Raw genomic sequence first — 19,707 nt, 5'->3', positions numbered from 1 at the left:
GAGGGAGAGGGCTGCCTCTGTGGAGTAGTGGGGGTACCTCCACTCATGTTATCTTCCTCATGGATTCGATTACAGAATCTGTCACTACATGAAAACCTTTTTCAGGTGTTGCTTAGAACTATAGATATATGCATGCTCAGATGTGTTTAAAACCACAGGTAACTGTGAAACCAGAGAAACTAACTCAAGAAAAGGCATTCGTTTGCATCATTCCCATGCATTTTTTTTTCCTGGCCTTTTTTTTTCCCACTGTAAACCTGAAATCATATTCTGCATTCACTATAGCCATAGGAAAACAGTTGGGCAGACCATTGCTAATTCCTTGTTGGCTGTTTTATTATAGTCCCCATGTATTTTGAAATTACAAATTGTTAGTGATGGAGGTAGGGGTGGGTAGGTAGAAAAGAAAAAGGCTGGGGTATCTGCAACGTGGCATTTCTCAATCCCAGGGAGGGCTGCTATGCAGTCTCCACCTGCTGCCATGTCCCCGAGTTAGAGAGTCACTGAGGTTCAGCTTTGCATAAAGCTGACAGATCTCGCTTCCCAAGGCTTAAGAGATAGAGACTGTCTGGGAAAAGCAAGAAAGCAGGGTGTGGGTTCTGTGGGCCAGATAACAAAGGAAAGGGCATTTCCCTAAAACTCCAGGTCTTAGCTGGAGATGGTTCTGAACAGGTTTGACTTTTCTTCAGTTTCCCTCTGGCTTCTCTCTCTCCACCCACAGATATCCCACAGGGACACTGGCACCAGCCACTGAAGCACATTTCTGAACTGCTCAGAAAAATTGTTGAAGACCAGACTTGTGGGTAAGCAAACACTAACCACTCCTAGGTCTGCTGCATGTGTGATTCCCCTTGCTCCTTACCTTCCCTTTGAGCAGGGCTGACAGACCAAACAGGTGAGCACCATCACAGGTGAGAGGTGGAGGAAACTCATGGCTGCACGCGTCGCTTTGAGCAGGTCAGAATAAATAGGCCTGCGTGTGTAAATACCTGTGTAGAAACTCTTCTAAGCAATGTCTGCCCTACACGTTTTGAAATACACAAGCATAACAATAACAGAAGAGACCCTAGAAGAAAGCAGTGCCCACATGCTGGGAACTCTGGCCATGCAGAAGGAAAAGGGTGCTTCTCTGGGTCCTTCCTCCTTCTTTCTAGATCTCTAGGGAAGGAAATTCTAAACTTCTCCTGCATAGGAGGGTGGAATGTTAAATTTTTTTTTTACTTCTCTTTATTTCTCTAAAATTAGAAAATGCATTCTAACATAAACTAATTTCTAACATCATGATATTAGGTACCCTCTTATATGTGTTATTTTCCTGAAAGCATTCACATTTAGGCTTTAAATTCTTTCTAACATAATAGTCTTTGGCTTCCTCTTAACTTCCTTGCTTTTAGAGCATGAATAATATTTCATTCATTGTCTATACTAGCCTACTGAGACTATCTTATTTGTTCCTTTTGTCACTTTTCCCTTTTGAAATTCTCTGTAATCTCATCACTGAGCCAACACAAATTATGGTTGAGGCTCCTATGTCCATGAGCACTGCCTGAAGGTTTGGGTGCCAGATACTCACTGCCCCATTCCCCAAGATTCTTACCAGTAGAGAATAGACAAAAAAGGACTGGTAACCGTATGGGGACTAGAGTTTCAGTTCTATTAACTGTCTGCAGCACCCTGTCAGCCTCACATGTACCCTTTTTGGTTGTCTCTGTTGAAGAAAGAGCAAGACCTAGACCCAAAGCCTCATGGGGCTCCTACCTTAACCTAGACCTTAGGGCCACCTTTAGGGGTGGGTATGCGAGCAGGTTAGGCCCTTTCTCAGTTGACCATGTGAAACTGCACACTCAGTGACTGGTGGGAAAGAGAGAAGGACCAGGCTGATCTCTGACCCTCGATCCAGGCATGCTGCCAGCCTATAAAGTGTCTGCAGGGGAGGGCACTGGTAGAGTCCCTTCCTTGCTTTGAGGCATCCTAACCCAGCCCACCACCAGCATGGCCCCCAAAGCATCAGCTCCGACCCTCTCCTGGGGACAAGGGAGTAAGACGAATACTCCCGCCTTTCCTTCCTTTTCTGTCCATTGTGCAAGCTCGAAGGCAGAACATTTAATCACTTGTTCTCAGGGAGGATTTGGACAGGAGGAAGGCAGTGACCAGGGAGGCGAGCACAGTGCTTAGAGCTCAGGAGTTCCATGGGTCAGGCAGAGGAACATGGAACCAGATCCATCAGAGACAGACCCTGCAGCGGAGCCTGGAATACTCCTGTTCCAGTCACTTCACAGTCCAGAGGGAAAGTTCTGATCTAACCTGATCTCACGCCAGTCCTGCTCCGTTTTTTCCAACAGAGATGTTAAACTGCTGAGACTGTTACTGCACAAAGGGCTCTACCCTTTAACCAAGCATTGCAACTCCCAGTTGCCAGTGCAGCAAGACGATAGCTTCATAAAAGCTTTAACTTTCCAGCATTGATGTGTATGTGGTGACAGGAAAGGATACATGCAACTCATTAAAAATTAATAACCACTGAAACATCCACCGGATCCCTGTGTCTTGTCAGAAAGGAAAGAGCACGTTTCTGCTCGCGTCCCACAGCCACCCTTCCTCATGAAGGACGGAGGCCAACAGCCTTCTCTGGTCTGCATCTGGGCCTGAGGGAGCCGCCCTTGTTTCTTGCTCTGGAGCCACCTGGGTGGCTGCCTTTGGGCTGGGAGGCCCCATTCTCCACAGCAGCCCCGCTGTGCATGCCCTGCAGAAGGGGGGAGGCACATTGCAGGGTTGTCCTGCGTCGTTCCTGTTGGTTATAGGCCACAATCTTCCTTTCTCAGGGCCTGTACTCACTCACAGTACCTGGCTTTAAAAACTTACATGTCCTCAGCCCTCATGGGGTTTCCTTTGAATGTCCCGAGATGGGTTCAGAGTGGCATTCAGACAGACTTCCTGAGTCTAACTTGTGTTCCTCGCTGGTTGTACTTCAGTGGGTAAGTACAATATGAGCCAACTGTTCACAAACATTAAAGTGGCTTTAAGAACCAAAAGGAAAAAGAACTCAGGTTGCCCAGCTGCCATCTGTTTTGGCTCTGTTCCAGGTCCTGTGGAGGCCCCTTTGAGAGTTGGTTTTTGTTCGCTCACTTTGGAGGATGGGCCAATACGGCGATCGAGCAGTTACTGATGTCAGAAGCTGAACCCCCTGCGGCCCTGCTGTGGCTCTTGGCATTCTACTACAGCCCATGTGATGGGAGTCAGCAGAGAGCACAGACCATGGTGGGTGGCAGGCCCCAGTGTGTGCGTTCAAGGGCAGCTCTGGGGTGCTGAGAGGATCCTGCAGGGAGGGGCTCTGTAGTGGGTCTGGCTTCCACTGACGCGCGCCCCCCCCACCCCCCGCACCTAAGCTCTGCAAGCTCATGGTGTAAGTCATGGTAATGTGTAGTTGTCCATTTCGACAGGTGGACTAGGGCTGGGCTTGTGGTCAAAGACATCCTCATGCCTCCAAAGAGTTCACTGGAGGCAAGACATTGCCACCCTGTCCTCCTGGGAAGCACCGAGGGGATGCGGCTCAAGGTCATTTGATCTGTCCTTGCTCTGCTGCCCTTGTTTACAGTTGTGCCTGACCCTCAGGGGCCTGTCCTCCAGGGACGTCTGGCTCTTCAGCCAGCTCCTCTCTCCTGCTCAGCAGCCTGGCCACACCTGCTCCATCTTGACTTACTGCTTTCTTGGATCAGCCAACAGATTCTCACATTACCGGCTTTGTTTAGACTCTTACTAAAGTAATCACATGATATTAACCACTTTGCTTCTGAAAAAGGACTTGGTCATTTCCTAAATAACAGAGCAGCTAAGTGTAGGTAGGATGGAGTAACTGTCTGTGACAAAGACAGTTGTTATTTCATGTGGACTATAATAATTACAGGAAGCAATGCTTTGATTAAAGGCTTTGGCACCTCCCTTGCAAACATTTATTTGCTGGTTTCTAAAACTTCAACTGCCAGTGCTTTTTGCTGATTTAATAATTAGAACAAGTTTCATTATGTATAAAGCAGTGTTCCTATTTGCTTTATATTTTCTGTTGTTGCTTGAACAAAGCAGAGACTAGTACAGATGTTTATGTTTTATTTTTTTAAAGGCTTGCATGACAGGAAAAGAAAAAAATTTTGGATTTTAAAAAGTTGGAATTTGGTGATTATTTTGAATCAAAAACAAAATATTTTTTAGAAATTATCATAATCCACAGAGGTATTTGAGGATTGCTACCTGATTAAAAAGAAAGCCTTCTATTTCTTTTTTCCTTAAAGTATCACATTGAAACTAATTAAGGAGAATCCTAGTTTATGTTTTTTATCATCTTATTTTTAATAATAATTAAGCTGTTTGAAGCAGTCATAATTTCTGTAGCCCGTTTGTATGCATTTTGTATTTGATTCTGTATATGCTAAGTTGGTGAATATATGTTAAATTCCTATCGGTCATGGATACTGACAAAGACTTTTCACTTTTCAAGTGTAGAGAAATACATTGTTCTGTAAGACTTAATTTCTAGAAAGTTCTGCATTGGCGCATCTTTCTACTAGCTAACTTGGTCTTTCTGTTTGTTTAAATAAAACCTATGCATAGTTCTTACTCAGAAGATGCTTAGGCATCTTAGATGAAAACGGATTAACTCATTCAGAGTAGTTTAGTTCCATACATCCATTTCCTTTGTAGCTTCCCTGCTGTGATTGAACCCAGTGCTTCATATTAGAGATTCCAGAGCCCCTTCCTCCTTGGTGCCCGACCTGAGACATGGGTGTATGTGACACCTGGACAGGGAGTTTTCTTGGTTTAAGTAATAATATGTACCTCTTGTTCCTCAGGCTTTTGTGAACTTTAATCACTGGATGGTATCTTGGGTGACTTGAGAAACAAAGTGTGAACTGCGTTAGAAAGCATTATTGTGAGATTTTATCACTCTTGACAGTAGCTGTGCCTTTGCCTTACTTAAAAGGCATAATTAAATCACGATTAATCACTTGGCCCCGGATCATGTGCTGCGGCTGGAATAGTTGCTGCTCCTGCCGCAGCACATGTTCTAAGTGCAAGAACATGGGTGCAAAGAGTGAGCCTGTCCCTGCCCAGGATGTGTCCTGCCTGTGCAAAGGCCTGTCCTGCTCACTGGCAAACCACATTCTCTGCCAGCCGATGTTCATCTCCTTTATTTTGGGACACAGTCTGACTCTGTCACCTGGGCTAGAGTGCAGTGATATCATAGCTCACAGCAGCCTCAAGCTCCTGGGCCCAAGTGATCCTCCTGCCTCAGCCTTCTGAGTAGCCTGGCACTGTAGGTGTGTGCCACCATGCTTGGCTAATTTTTCTAGTTTTTGTAGAGATGGGGTTTTGCTTTTGCTCAGGCAGGTCTCAAACTCCTGGCCTCAAGCAATCCTTCTGCCTTGGCCTCTCAAGGTGCTAGGATTACAGGCGTGAGCTGCCGTGCCCAGCTGTTCATCTCCTTTTGCTCACTGAATTGGATCATGAGTTAAAGAAAAAAAAAGTCTATGTTTATATATTCTTAAGAATCAGGCAAAGATTCATACCCTTTTTAACCTGGTCACTATACTATGGAATTATACCAAGGAAATAATTCTCTAATTATTATCCATACAAAGATTTATGTACAAGAATTCATCACAGCATTGCTTATAATTGCAAAAATTGGAAACTTTCAATAGTAAAACTATTGTCTAAATAAACAATGAGTCTCTTTGGATGATAGAGTTATACAGATCATTATGATTTTTTTTTCTTTTTCTCTTTTCAAATTTTCCATAGTGAACAAATACAGATTTTTATAATGTAAGATTTAAAAAATAATACTTTGAAAAGAAAAGAAAGCTTTTTTCTTTCCCCTGAAAAACTCAGAAAGCATTTAAAATTATTGGCATTCAAGTAGAAACTTATGGACATGAAAAGTGTTTGAAAAGAAACAGTCAGGGACAGAATAGAAAGGAAGACCACATCTTGGGGAATATTGGATAAGGGGGAAAATCACCAGTCAAGAAGAAAATGAATATAAAGGCATCGCCTCCTAATAAGCACTGCCATTTTTGCAGATGCATTTAGATGACAAATTGGTCCTGGGCTCCTGTCGATATCATCAGACCAGGCTGGGCCCAGTGCAGAGGGGCGAGGTGGCAAGAGTGCGGCCTGTCCTTTTGGACCCCTGCCATTCTCCGTGGAAGAGCCCCATGGTGCAGTTTCTCACGGTCTCGTATTATGGTCAGAATTGCTCACACAACACGCCTAGTGTACTGGAGTTTATGACAGACTTCATTGAATGAGGCCTTAACTTCCAAGAAGAAAACCGTTTCACACAAAATCCATAAAATCGGTCATGGGAATTCTCAGAACAGACCTAAGTATTCTTTCAAAACTGATGGAACATAGCTGTTCATGAGTTCCATGTGGCATTTTGGATCAGCTGCTTTGTTTTCCAAGTCACAACTTGATGTACTATTTTTGTAGCAAGCAGAAAAGTCTCAGCATGAAATAAACATTTTTTATGCAAAAACAACCCACAGACTTATAACAATTACCATTATTATGTGGATTCCACAGACTTGTGACCTCTGCTTGGGCTTTTAAACATATATGAACAGACTGTTCCAGTATCTAAAACAAAACGTGTGTGTGTGTGTGCGCCCTCCACCCCCAAAGATAGCAAAAGGCAAACCTGCATTCTTATCAGAACACTGGCTCAGCGGAGGTCCCATTGCATGGAGCTTTAATTGATTTGTGGCTGTGATAGTGAGTCTTCAAGGAGCCTTTTGTTCTTTTTCCCACAGTGTAAAAATCTGACTACATTCTGTTGAGGACTTTTCTCCGTTTCCTTTCATACAAAAAAAGGTCAATTCCTGGCATGGTGCCCTGGCTGCTTGGTGAGCAAGAGGAAAGAAAGTCAAGAAATTTCCATTCCGCCCATTTGGGTTTGTGTGGAACAGTGTGTAAGCTTGGCCGCACCGCCTCTTTCTCCCTCTCTCACGGTCCAGTTCTCACCTCTTTCTGGCGGTTGCTTCAGAGCAGATACATCCTAGAAGCAGCATGTGTGTCCTGACTCTTGCCTAGTCCATCATCCGTTGAAACTGTCTTGTCCAGGTGGAGGTGAGGGCAGTGCTCGGCTGCCTGCTGAGGCTGTCCAGAAGGGCCACCCTCTCAGCCAGGGACCTGCTGGCGGCAGCGGGCGAGGGCAGAGACGCGGACGCCGGACCAGGCGCATCAGCCCTCATCAGGCGCCTCCTGCTCACCTTCCTGCTCCGGGTTCCTGGAGGCCGCGCGATTGCCCGGGACGCCGTGGCGCTGGTAAGCCTCTGCGTTTCGAGCATCCTAGTTCTCGTATACACGTCAGGGGAAGGTGAGTCCCCTGGCCTTCGAGGGGGGTGTGTCCTGGATGCTGCCCAGCACGGAGGAACGGTCAGGCAGGTTGACAGCTGGGACGGACCCCAGACCCTGCCCCCTGTGGCACCTTCATGCCGCAGAAGAGGAAATGGAGGCTCAGAGAGAGGAGTCGTCGTCTCCCAGGTCACACGGCCACTGCTGGGGCTCACAGGAAAAGCATGGGTGATGCTTTCAGGTGTGTGCACCACTCTCCTCCCTCAGGGCAGCAGCAAGGCTTTGGTGAGAACGTGCTTCTAACCCTAACCACGGTGCTGCTCGCTGAGCAGTACAAAGAATTGTGTGTGTTAAAATTTTTTAAACTGGTTAATGACAAAGAAGTTCTTCCTGAAGCCCAGCTGACATGAGGGCTAAAGAATGGTCCAAGTCAAAATTGAGCTCCTCTCATGACATTAGATTTGGCAGTGATTTCCTGGGTACGATACTGAAGACACAGGCAATGAAAGAAAAAATAGATAAATTGGACTTTATGAAAATTAAAATTTTCTGTTCTTCAAAGGACACTATCAAGAAAGTGAAAAGACAGTTCACAGCATGGGAGGAAATATTTGGAAATAATGTATCTGATAGGGGTTTAATATCCAGAATATATAAAGAATTCTTATAACTCAACAACAAAAAGATAACCCAATTCAAAAATGGGCAAAAGCCTTGAATAGACATTTCTCCAAAGAAGATGTAAAAATGGTCAATACTCAGTAACATTAGCCATTAGGGAAATACAAACCAAAACTACAATGAGGTTCTCTTCACGCCCATTGGGATGGCTATCGGAAAAAATAAAAAATAAAAGGAAATAAATGTTGTAAGGATGTAGAGAAATTGGAGCACTCACACATTTCCAGTCGGGAATGTAAAATCATGCAGCCACTGTGGAAAAGAGTTTGGTGGTTCCTCAAAAAGTTAAACATAGAATTGCCATATGACACAAATTCTGCTAGGTATATGCCCCCAAGAGAACTGGTAACAGGGATTTAAACAGGTATTTGTACACCAGTGTTCATAACAGCACTGTTCACAATAGCTAAAAGGCGGAAACAACTCAAATATGTCCATCAACAGATGAATGGATAAACAAGATGAGGTGATATATACATCTAATGGAACATTGAAAAGGAAGGTATTTTTGGCACATGTTATAACGTGGATGAACCTTGAAGACATGCTAAGTGAAATAAGCCAGACATAAGGACAAATGTTATGACTCCACTTTTATGAGGTATCTAGAATAGTCAAATTCATAGAGAACGTATTATAAAATAGAGTTTACCGGGGTGGGGGGAAGCAGGATGGGGAGTTAGTGTTTACTAGGTGCAGAGTTTCTATTTAAGATGATGAAAAACTTTGGGAGATAGGTATGTGGTGGTGATGGTTGCACAACTTTGAATTGCGAAAATGGCTAAAATAGCAACAACAACAAAAAAATTTATTTTTGAGACACAGTCTTGCTCTCTTGCCCGGGTTAGAGTGCAATGGTGTCAGCCTCAAAACTCATGGGCTCAAGCCATCCTCCCGCCTCAGCCTCCTGAGTAGCTAGGACTACAGATACACGCCACCAGGCCTGGCTAATTTTTTCTATTTTTAGTCACCTCGCTAATTTTATTCTATTTTTAGTAGAGGTGAAGTCTCGATTTTGCTCAAGCTGGTCTTGAACTCCTGACCTCAAGTGATCCTCCCTCCTCGGCCTCCCAGAGGGCTAGGATTACAGGCGTGAGCCACCATGCCCAACCTAGCAAATTTTATGTTACGTATATTTTACCACAATTTAAAACAATGTCCATTGCAAAAAGAAGTGAGTACCAACATGGTGACTCTGGGAGTTTTGTTTTATTTTTACTTTTTATTGACATATGCACACAGAAAAAATACAATTTGATGACTTTTCACAAACCAAAAATACCCATGCAACCAACAACCAAATCAAGAAAGGAACATTCCCAGCACCCAGAAGCCGTTCCTGTTCCCTTCTAGGGTGGGTTCTGTTTGAATGTGAATATTAGTATGTGGAAAGTCCCAGTGACGAATGACTCAATATGCCAAGAACCTCAGACCAGAGCTTGTCTCAGTCCTGGTAGGCCAGTGTGGAGCAGACCTCAGCTGGGACGGAGCAGCCCGAGAGCCTGAGGGGGCCAGAAGCAGAAGAGGCTGGTGCTGTCTCCTCAGGGTGCAGCCCCAGCACAGTGGGAGAACTTCCAGGGATCTGTTGTGTACTTTTATAAAATGCACATGACGGCCGGGCACGGTGGCTCACGCCTGTAATCCTAGCACTCTGGGAGGCCAAGGTGGGCGGATCGTTTGAGCTCAGGAGTTCGAGACCAGCCTGAGCAAATCGAGACCCTATCTCTACTAAAAATAGAAAGAAATTAACCCTTTGCACTCGCTTGCTTTTTTCTTGATTCCTTTATTCTACTCGGGATTTAATTTTTTAAATACCCCATATTTTACAAAGTGCGGCAGTAGAATAAAAAACTGGAGTTTCTTTTCATACAAACTTATTTGGATTTTTTTATATTTCAAATTATTGACACATTCAAAGAGTAATTTTAATCTCTATAATTTTTGCTAACTGTGTTGAGTCACACTCGACATCCAAGTGCAAAGGGTTAATTGGCCAACTAAAAATATATAGAAAAAATTAGCAGGGCACGGTGGCGCATGCCTGTAGCCCCAGCTACTCGGGAGTCTGAGACAGGAAGATCGCTTGAGCTCAGGAGTTTGAGGTTGCTGTGAGCTAGGCTGACGCCACAGCACTCTAGCCCAACAGAGTGAGACTGTCTCAAGAAAAATAATTAAAAAAAAACAAAAATAAAATGCACACCTGCAACAGCTCAGATGAACCTAGAGGACATGATACTAAGTGAAATCAGCCAGGCACAAAAGCCATTCTGCACGACCTCCCTTATACGTGTGTGGAATCTGAAAAAGCTGAACTCATAGAAACAGAGAGTAGAGAGGGTGGTTACCAGGGCTGGAGGTGGGGGAATGGGGAAATGTTGTCACAAGGTACAATCTTGCAGTTACAAGATGAATGAGTTCTGGAGACCTAATGTACAGCATGCTGACTGTCATTAATAATAATGAATACTTGAAATTTGCTAAGAGAGTAGGTCTCAAGTGTTCTCATCACTAAAAAAGTAACTAGGTGAGAGTGATGGATGTGTTAATTAGCTTGACTGTGGTAATCAGTTCACAATGTATATCAAAACATCATGTTGTACACTTTGGGGAAAGAGGAAACAAATTGCAACATATGACAATAAACACCTGTAAGGGGGAAAATGCACACCTCACTTACTTCCCAGTCCACTGGGGTGGGAGAACCCCGAACTTTGGAGCTAAAATACGTCCTTAAAACTTGGTATTAGCTGACTTTCCCTCTGGCCAAGTATAAGGTGGAGTAGCTGCTTCTCAGCTTCTGCCTCAGCAGTGACCAGAGTCAGCATCGGCAGGGACAAGTCATGCTGACAGTGTGCGCACCCCTGACACATGCGATGGAAATGGCACTTTATCTTGGTGGTCTTCCTCCCCAAAACCTGTAGCCCAGTCTAATCATGAGAAAAACACAGAGGGACATTCAACAAAATACCCAACCAATAGCCGCCAAAACTATAAAGGTCATTGTTTATAGAAAACACTCAAACCATGCTTTTTCTGTGCTCTCACACAATTATAAAGACAGGAAACGACTTCTATGACCAGATAGCAGATATTTCTGTCCTCCACTAAACAAGCAATCAGTTCTGCAGCAGACACCAGCTGGGCGTCCTCCAGTTCAATTCCGACACTGTCTACCTGGAGATGGCCTCAGATCCCATGGGGCGAGACCTCAGTCCCCAAGACTGCCCCCAACCCCACACACCTGTTGCAAGTCCAGGCCGACTGGCTTCAAGTTGGAGTTCCCACCACTTGCTCCCCCCTCAGCCCCACTTTGTATTCAATTAGTTTGTGGGGCAGCTCACAGAACTCAGGGAAACACGTTTACGAGTTTATTATAAAGGATATTACAAAGGATACAGATGAAGAGATGCATAGGAGAGGTATGGAGGAAGGGTAGAGGAGTTTCTATGCCTTCCTGGGGCGCCACCCTCCAGGAACCTATATGCGTTAGACTGTCTGGAACCTCTCTGAACCCAGTCCTTTTGGGTTTTTGTGGAGGCTTCATTGTGTATCAATATGTATCATTATGTATCATTTATATGTAACTTTGATACCAAGTTTTAAGGACGTATTTTAGCTCCAATCAATAATTGATTAAACCATTGGCCATTCACTGGCGATCAATTTGACCTTTAGCCCCTCTCCCCTTGGGGGGAGCAGAAAGTCCCAACCCTCTAATTATGCGTGGCCAGCCCCACCCTTGCTAATAGCCAACATTAGCATACAAAGACTTTGGGGATGGAGAAAAAAATGGCAGAGTAAAGGTAACCCCCTGGATTCCTGCTCCCAGAGAAGGAGACACAGATCTTGGTCTCCCACACGCGAGTGGATCTCCCCCTACAAGGACATCCAGAATCCGCAGAGGTTCAACGTGGGACTCTCAAAACAGGAAAAAACAAGGTGATGGGGAGATAAGAGCGCGTTCTCTGGAGAGTGCAAAACAAACAATAGGGCGCGTGGGAGGGCGCCGACCCGCCGTGCCAGGGGGTGAAGTGGGATCAGACCCACAGGAGAACTCCTTGCTTCCTCATCGATCTCCACACCACCCAGCCAGGGACCTGTCTGAAGTTGGTGCGAAATCGTGGCAGGAGAAGAGGGTGCTGTGGAGTGCCGTCAGTAGTGGAAATTCCCTGAGCCCCGCGCTAGGACGGCTCCAAGACGGGAGGAAACTGAACTGAGCTGATAGGGGAGGCAGTTAGATGTCCTGCCTCTGGTCACGAGTGGAGCCAGCCCCGCAGACCTGTTCACTAAGTCAGGGGCTCTAAGCTGGAACTGCCTGGGGCGAATGAGACTGCACAGGGCGTGTCAGTAAGAGCGAGGGCTATGGGTGAACAGGTGGTTGGGAAGGTGGCATAGAGGAGGCAGCGGGGCATTCTGATGACCCAGACCCCCAACCCGGCACCTGCCACCTCCTAAACAGTCACCCCCAGTGCTGGTGCGCTGTGAGTAGGCAAGCGATTGCCACTGGGGGGGTCCACAGCCCAGCCGCTGTGGTGCCATATGGTGAGGTGGGAAGGTCCCCTCCCCCAGCCTAGAGACTCTCCTGGCAAATTCCGCCCCTACACAATCTGCGAGCAGCTGACCAGGCCTGGCTTGATCAGTGAACTACTGAGAAGACTAACTGCCAAGGGGAGTTACAGCCATTGGGGAGCTGGGGTGCAGGGCAGACTGGGGAGGAGCTACCTTCTCCCCCTAGCCCACATCTCTCCTGCTAAAAGTGGTAGGCGGCACCACCCCTGGAGGTGGGGTGAGACAAGAAAAGCCACTCTCCCCCAGATCTAGGGAGAACCTGCTGGGCCTGTGTGCAGTTCTTAAGCACACAGTATAAAAGACTTTGCTTCCCAGAAGAGTTTAGATCACCCAGTCCATCAAAACACTGGGGCCGGATCTCCTCCCTCGGTCAGTGGCCACAATAGGCGCCACAAACCCTCCCATCAGGGGTACCTTCCAAGTGGGGTGGAAGAGCTCCCCCAGTGGCTGATCAAGAAACTACAGAAGAGAGGATCCCTGGGCAGCATGGGAAATAACAAAGGCTGATCCAGATGGGGAGGGCTCAGCGAAAGAATTCAGGAACCTCAAAGTACCAAACCAAAAACACTAGCTCTTAAGAAATGGAGACTGAACAAACCCAAAACACTAAAATGACAGAATAATTCCAAAATTGGATTGTAAGAAAGCTCAATGGTATGCAAGAAAAAATGGATAACCAACACAAAGAAACTACAGAGAAAATACAGGACTTGGAACAAAGGTTCACTAAGGAAATCGAGATCTTAAAGAAAAATCAATCCGATCTCCTGGAAATGAAGAATCTATTCAGGGAAATACAAAACACAGTGGAAAGCTTCAGAAATAGGGTGGACCAAACAGAAGAAAGAATCTCAGAGATTGAAGACAACACATTCAAATCAAATCAATTAATCACAGAGTTAGAGTAGAAAAATAATAGATATGAGCAAAGCTTACAAGAATTGTGGGATTATGGGAAGAAACATAACCTGCGGCTTCACTGGATTCTGGAGAAGGAGGAAGAAATCTCTAATAAGCTTCATCAGGAGCAAAAAGGAGATATCACAACTGATCCCAAGGAGATACAAGATACAATTTACAAATACTACAAAAACCTTTATGCACAGAAATTGGAAAATGTGGAGGAAAAAGTCCCGGCCCAGATGGTTTCACACCCAAATTTTACCACACTTACAAAGAAGAACTGGTGCCTATCTTGCAGAAATTATTCGACAACATCGAGAAGAATGGAAACCTCCCTGACACCTTTTATGAAGCGAACATTACTCTGATACCCAAACCAGGAAAGGATGCAACATAAAAAGAAAACCACAGACCAATATCCCTTATGAATATAAATGCAAAAATTTTAAATAAAATCCTAGCTAACTGAATCCAGACACTTATCAAAAAAATAATCCATCACAACCAAGTGGGCTTCATCCCAGGGATGCAGGGATGGTTCAATATATGTAAATCTATAAATGTAATTCACCACATAAACAGAAGCAAAAACAAAGACCACATGATTCTTTCAATAGATGCAGAAAAAGCTTTTGACAAAATTCAGCACCCTTTCATGATAAGAACACTTAATAAAATAGGCATAGAAGGGATATACCTAAAAATGATAAAAGCCATATACGACAGATCCACAGCCAACATCATACTGAATGGGGAAATATTGAACGCATTCCCACGTAGAATTGGAACCAGGTAAGGCTGCCCACTATCTTCACTTCTATTCAACATAGTGCTGGAAGTCCTGGCTATAGCAATCAGACAGGAAAGTGGAATTAAAGGTATCCAAATTGGGACAGAAGAGATCAAACTTTCACTGTTTGCTGATGATATGATATTATATTTAGAAAACCCCAAGGATTCAACCAAGAAACTCCTGGAATTGATAAATGAATTTAGTAAAGTCTCAGGATACAAAATCAATACACAGAAATCAGAGGCATTCATATATGCCAACAACAATCAAATTGAGAACCAAATCAAAGGCTCAATACCCTACACAATAACAACAAAGAAAATACAGTACCTAGGAATATACTTAACCAAGGAGGTAAAAGACCTCTACAGGGAGAACTATGAAACACTGAGGAAGGAAATAGCAGAGGATATAAACAGATGGAAATCCATACCATTCTCATGGGTCGATGGACTCAACATTGTTAAAATGTCTATACTACCCAAACTGATCTACAGATTCAATGAAATACCTATTAAAATCCCATCATCATTCTTCACAGATATGGAAAAAATAATTTTACGCTTTGTTTGGAACCAGAGAAGACCCCACATATCAAAAGCAATTCTAGGCAATAAAAACAAAATGGGAGGTATTAATATGCTAGGTATCAAACTATACAACAAAGCTGTAGTAATAAAATCAATCTGGTATTGGCACAAAAATAGGAATATGGACCAGTGGAACAGATCTGAGAACCCTGATATAAAGGCATCCTCATATAGCCATCTAATCTTTGACAAAGCAGACAAAAACATACACTGGGGAAAAGAATCCCTTTTCAATAAACGGTGCTGGGAAAACTGGATAGCCACCTGTAGAAGGCTGAAGCAGGATCCACACCTTTCACCTCTCACAAAATTCAACTCATGCTGGATAACAGACTTAAACCTAAGGTATGAAATTATTAGAATTCTAGAGGAAATGTTGGAAATACTCTCCTAGACATTGGCCTAGGCAAAGAATTTATGAGGAAGACTCCAAAGACAATCACAGCAGCAACAAAAATAAATAAATGGGACATGATCAAACTACAAAGTTTCTGCACAGCCAAAGAAATAGTCATGAAAGTAAACAGACAACATATAGAATGGGAGAAAATTTTCATGTCCTACACATCTGATAAGGGGCTGATAACTAGAATCTACTTAGAACTCATGAAAATCAGCAAGAAAAAACCAAACAACCCTATGAAAAAGTGGGCAAAGGACATGAACAGAAACTTTTCTAAAGAAGACAGAATAATGGCCAACAAACATAAGAAAAAATGTTCAACATCTCTAATTATCAGGAAAATGCAAATCAAAACTACAATGAGATGTCATTTATTTCCAGTAAGAATGGCTTTTATCAAAACGTCCCAAAACAATAGATGTTGGCATGGATGCGGAGAGATAGGAACACTCCTACACTGCTGGTGGGACTGCAAACTAGTTCAACCTCTGTGGAAAGCAATATGGAGATACCTTAAAGTGATACAAGTGGATCTACCATTTGATCCAGCAATCCCATTACTGGGCATCTACCCAAAAGATCCAATGACACTACAAAAAAGACACCTGCACTTGAATGTTTATAGCAGCACAATTCATAATTACAAAGTTTTGGAAACAACCCAAGTGCCCATCAATTCATGAGTGGATTAATAAAATGTGGTACATGTATACCATGGAGTACTATTCAGCTCTAAGAAACAATGGTGATATAGCACATCTTGTATTTTCCTAGATAGAGCTGGAACCCATACTACTAAGTGAAGTATCCCAAGAATGGAAAAACAAGCACCACATATACTCACCAGCAAACTGGTATTAACTGAGCAGCACCTACGTGGACACATAGGAACTACATTAATTGGGTATTGGGCAGGTGGGAGGGGGGAGGGGGGCGGGGGTGGGTATATACATACATACATACATAATGAGTAAGATGTGCACTGTCTGGGGATGAGCACACTTGAAGCTCAGACTTGTGGGGGGAGGGGGGTCAAGGGCATTATTTGAAACCTTAAAATGTGTAACCCCATAATATACTGAAATACAAAAAAAAAAAGGAAAAAACAAAACTTTGGGGATTCCAAATATTTTAGAAGTTGTTATCCAGGGAAGGGGACAAAGACCAAATATATATTTCACATGTCACAATCATCAAAACAAGGAAAGTCTGAGGAACTGTCAGAGCCAAGAGGAACCTAAGGAGACAGGATGACCAAATATACTGTGTCCTGGGGGGAGCCTAGAACAGCAAAAGGACAAAAGGGAACAACTGAAGCAATCAGAATAAAGTCTGGACTTCAGTGAATTAGAATGTATCAATCTTGGTTCATTAATTGTGACAAACCATTCTTTTTTCCCCATTTACTTTTTATTTGTATCTATTCATGGGGTACAAGTGCAAGTTTGCTACATTGATTTATTGCCTTGTAGTGAAGCCAGGGGCCTCAAGGCATCCATTACTCTACCTCCAAACAACTTCCCATCCCCCCCATCCCCTCCGAGTCTCCACTGTCCATCCACTGTCCATCGTTCCACACTAGTGTCCACCTGTGCACAGTGTTTAGCTCCCACTTACAAGTGAGAAAAAATGTGCCATCTTAATGTGAGATGTTGATGATGGGGAAACTGGGTGTGGCGTATATGAGAACTCTTTGTATTACACTGTCTTTGTAGTGACACTAAATCTGAAACTGTTCGAAAATGAAAAGTTATTTTAAAGAGTCAACAGGAGCCACTTTCGAATCATGAGAGTTGTTTCGAATCATGAAAAACCATTTTTGTCATCTGATCTCCAACCTCCTGCCCATGCTCAGGACATCTGTGGGTGGAGCCTCAGCCCGTCCTCTGGGTCAAGGACAGTTCCCACCCCCGCACTTCTCCCCTCCCCCCTGCCAGCAAGGTGTGAGGGAAAGGAAGTCAGAGAAAGCACCTCTGAGACCCCAGGCCTCTGCTTTCCGTACTCCAACCACATTCCCATCTACTCTCAGGGAAACAGTCCACATTCAAAATTGACCACCCTCCTGACTCGGCCCCGCAGGAGCCACTGGGAAGAGGAGCTCGATCACACCGTGAAGTTCAAGTCGCTTGCTGTGCTGGGCTGCCTGTTCCCAGGACGGTTCAGTCCCCGCTGCACATCGACACCACTCGCTAATCGGAACCTGAGACTGCAGGAGTGTGGAAGCCCCCAGTGCTTCATCGTTAATTTCATGAGTTAGTTCGGCTGCAAAAAACACAGAACAGAAACTCATTAAAGGAGAAAATGCCAATGTTTCTCTTCCTGCGCCGGCTCTTCGTGGCTGGGTGCTGGCCATCTGGGCACCCGGGCCACCGCGCGAAAGCGCCTTCTGGACGCTGTCTTTCCAGACGTTTTGAAACTGTCTTTATGAACACAGCGACCTTCCTAACGGGGAGGCTTCACTGTGGTGGCCACGGTGGCAGGTCGGAGGCCGGCTGAGGCAGCTGGCAACAGGACAGGTGGAAGGATCCTGGGCGTGCAGGCCGGCAACTGCGGGCTTCTCCCCGAGCGTCTGGAAACAGCCCGGGGCAGGGTCTGCCTGCCAGGGAGCTGGTGGTGGGTGGCTTTGGTGGGACAGCCTTTCCCTCAAGCCAGAGCTTGGGCTTCACTGCCCTCAGGCCCCAGCCATGGCACAGGCAGAATGTGGACTCAAGGGCTGGCGCAGACCCCGCCAGCCGGTCCAGTGCCAGTGCCTGCCCTGCGTCCCGGGGTCCGGCTTTGGAGAGCAGTGCCAGCTCGAAGCAGGACGATGGTGCCCCGCAGAGGGCAAGGCCGCAGTGCCTCCAGAGTCCTCGTTGCCTTTCGGAGCGGACCCCCTTCTGTGTCTTGTGAGTGGTGCCGTCCCTGAGAGGATTCGTGGTGCTCCAGCGTCGCCACCCGCCCTTGCATGCGCCAGCCCCGAGCTCGGCCACCGCCCCCTTGTCTGGGAACCCGGTGGTCTGCGCCCTCTGGCTCTTCTGGGATTCGTGTTTGCTGGCCTTGACCCTCTGAGTCCTTACAGGCTTTGCCTGTGGCCCCGAGGGGCTCCTGCCTCTCTGGCGCCCGGCCGCTGGCCAGGCATGGCCACTGGCTGGCTCCTCCCCGGCCTCCTTCCTGCCCTGGATTCATGTTTCTCTTCCTTTCCTTCCGACTTCTGCTGCCCCTCCACCGCTACAACAGCAGAACGTTAGCAAGACTCTGCGTCTAGAGTTCATTCAGTTCTATAGTCTTTGAACTCAAAATGAATTTAGCCCACTCTGCAGACACGCATGAGCTGAGGCCAGCAAGGATACAGGTCTTTCAACCGTGGCTGCAGTGAAGAGGGTTTGTCTGTGAGGAGAAACCTTTCAATGGAACCACCTGGGAGTTGAGTTGGCTTGTAAGAAAGATAAGAGGTTAGATCTGCAGCGATGACTGGTCCTGCTTCAGGTCGGGCCTGCCATCAGGGCGCATTGCCTGACCCGAGCAGGAGGTGGCCTTTCCCGCTTGGGTCCTAGGCAGTACATTAGCTCTTCTAAGGCGTCGCAGGAAGGTCACGGTGTTTCCTCCATGAAGGACAGAGACGGCCTCTGCCTCATCTGCAGCCTCACATGCCTGCGATCTCTGGTATCAAGTGACAACGATAGACACCAAGGGCCATCCCGAAGCCTGCTGGGGCTGGCAGCCCCGGCAGCCACGCGCCCTAACTAGGCTCCCTCCAAGCCCTGCTCACTGCCAATAGATGGCTGAGAACAGCGAAAGTCACAGTGGCCATGGTCATTTATACACAACTCCACATCCCATGCTGCCACTCACACAGCACACAGACAATGAGAGGTTCCCTCAACTGGTGGTCAGAAGATGGGGGCCCAGGACTGAAGGGCTTCCTGGGCTGTGGGACTTTAAGTGGTAAAACCATGATTGTCCCAGCAAAACCAGGGCAGTTGGTTGCCATTCTAGAAGGGCTCAATGCAGAGATCAAGAGGAAGATGACCTTGGGCTGCTCTGGCTAATAAACATTTGTAGGTTCTATATAAACTTAAACTCATTAAATCAATGTGTATGTGTATGTTATTCTTTCAAAGACTTAGGGCTTCTTAATGCTTCTTGTGCCTAAAAAACCACAATAAATTCCTTGCACAGCCAACTTTTGAGGTTCTCACCCCTCCTTTTTTTCTCAACCGAAGTTCTTAGGAAAATACTTATGGGCACCAACAAGTCTGAGTGCCTTGAGGCTATATTTAGCAGAAGTAACAGTGCCTGTTTCCTGCTTCCCTGCAAGAATCAGGTGTTAAGACCTTAGATGCCTATTAAAAAGCAAGTGGGCCCAGTTGCTAGCCCAGGAATGCCATATAAAAGGCTGTTTGTGTGAAAACAGGTGGCATTGTCCTCTTCTCATA

At 45.5% G+C, this 19,707-nt stretch overlaps 1 protein-coding gene across 2 annotated transcripts in view; it reads left to right on the top strand.

Moving 5' to 3' along the window:
- Positions 1 to 19,707, top strand: part of FANCC (FA complementation group C) — a 257,374-nt gene that overhangs the window by 230,378 nt on the left and 7,289 nt on the right. For both annotated transcript variants that reach the window (XM_012748191.3, XM_076008547.1), the window contains exons 12-14: positions 722 to 803; positions 3,084 to 3,258; positions 7,120 to 7,323. In XM_012748191.3, coding sequence (XP_012603645.2) covers positions 722 to 803; positions 3,084 to 3,258; positions 7,120 to 7,323 — 461 coding nt within the window. The remainder of the gene's footprint in view (positions 1 to 721; positions 804 to 3,083; positions 3,259 to 7,119; positions 7,324 to 19,707) is intronic.

This window comes from Microcebus murinus, chromosome 12 (assembly GCF_040939455.1).
Source record: "Microcebus murinus isolate Inina chromosome 12, M.murinus_Inina_mat1.0, whole genome shotgun sequence".
NCBI classification, from domain to species: domain Eukaryota; kingdom Metazoa; phylum Chordata; class Mammalia; order Primates; family Cheirogaleidae; genus Microcebus; species Microcebus murinus.
Note: the sequence above shows the minus strand (reverse complement) of the source record. Positions and strands in the feature narration are given on the sequence as shown.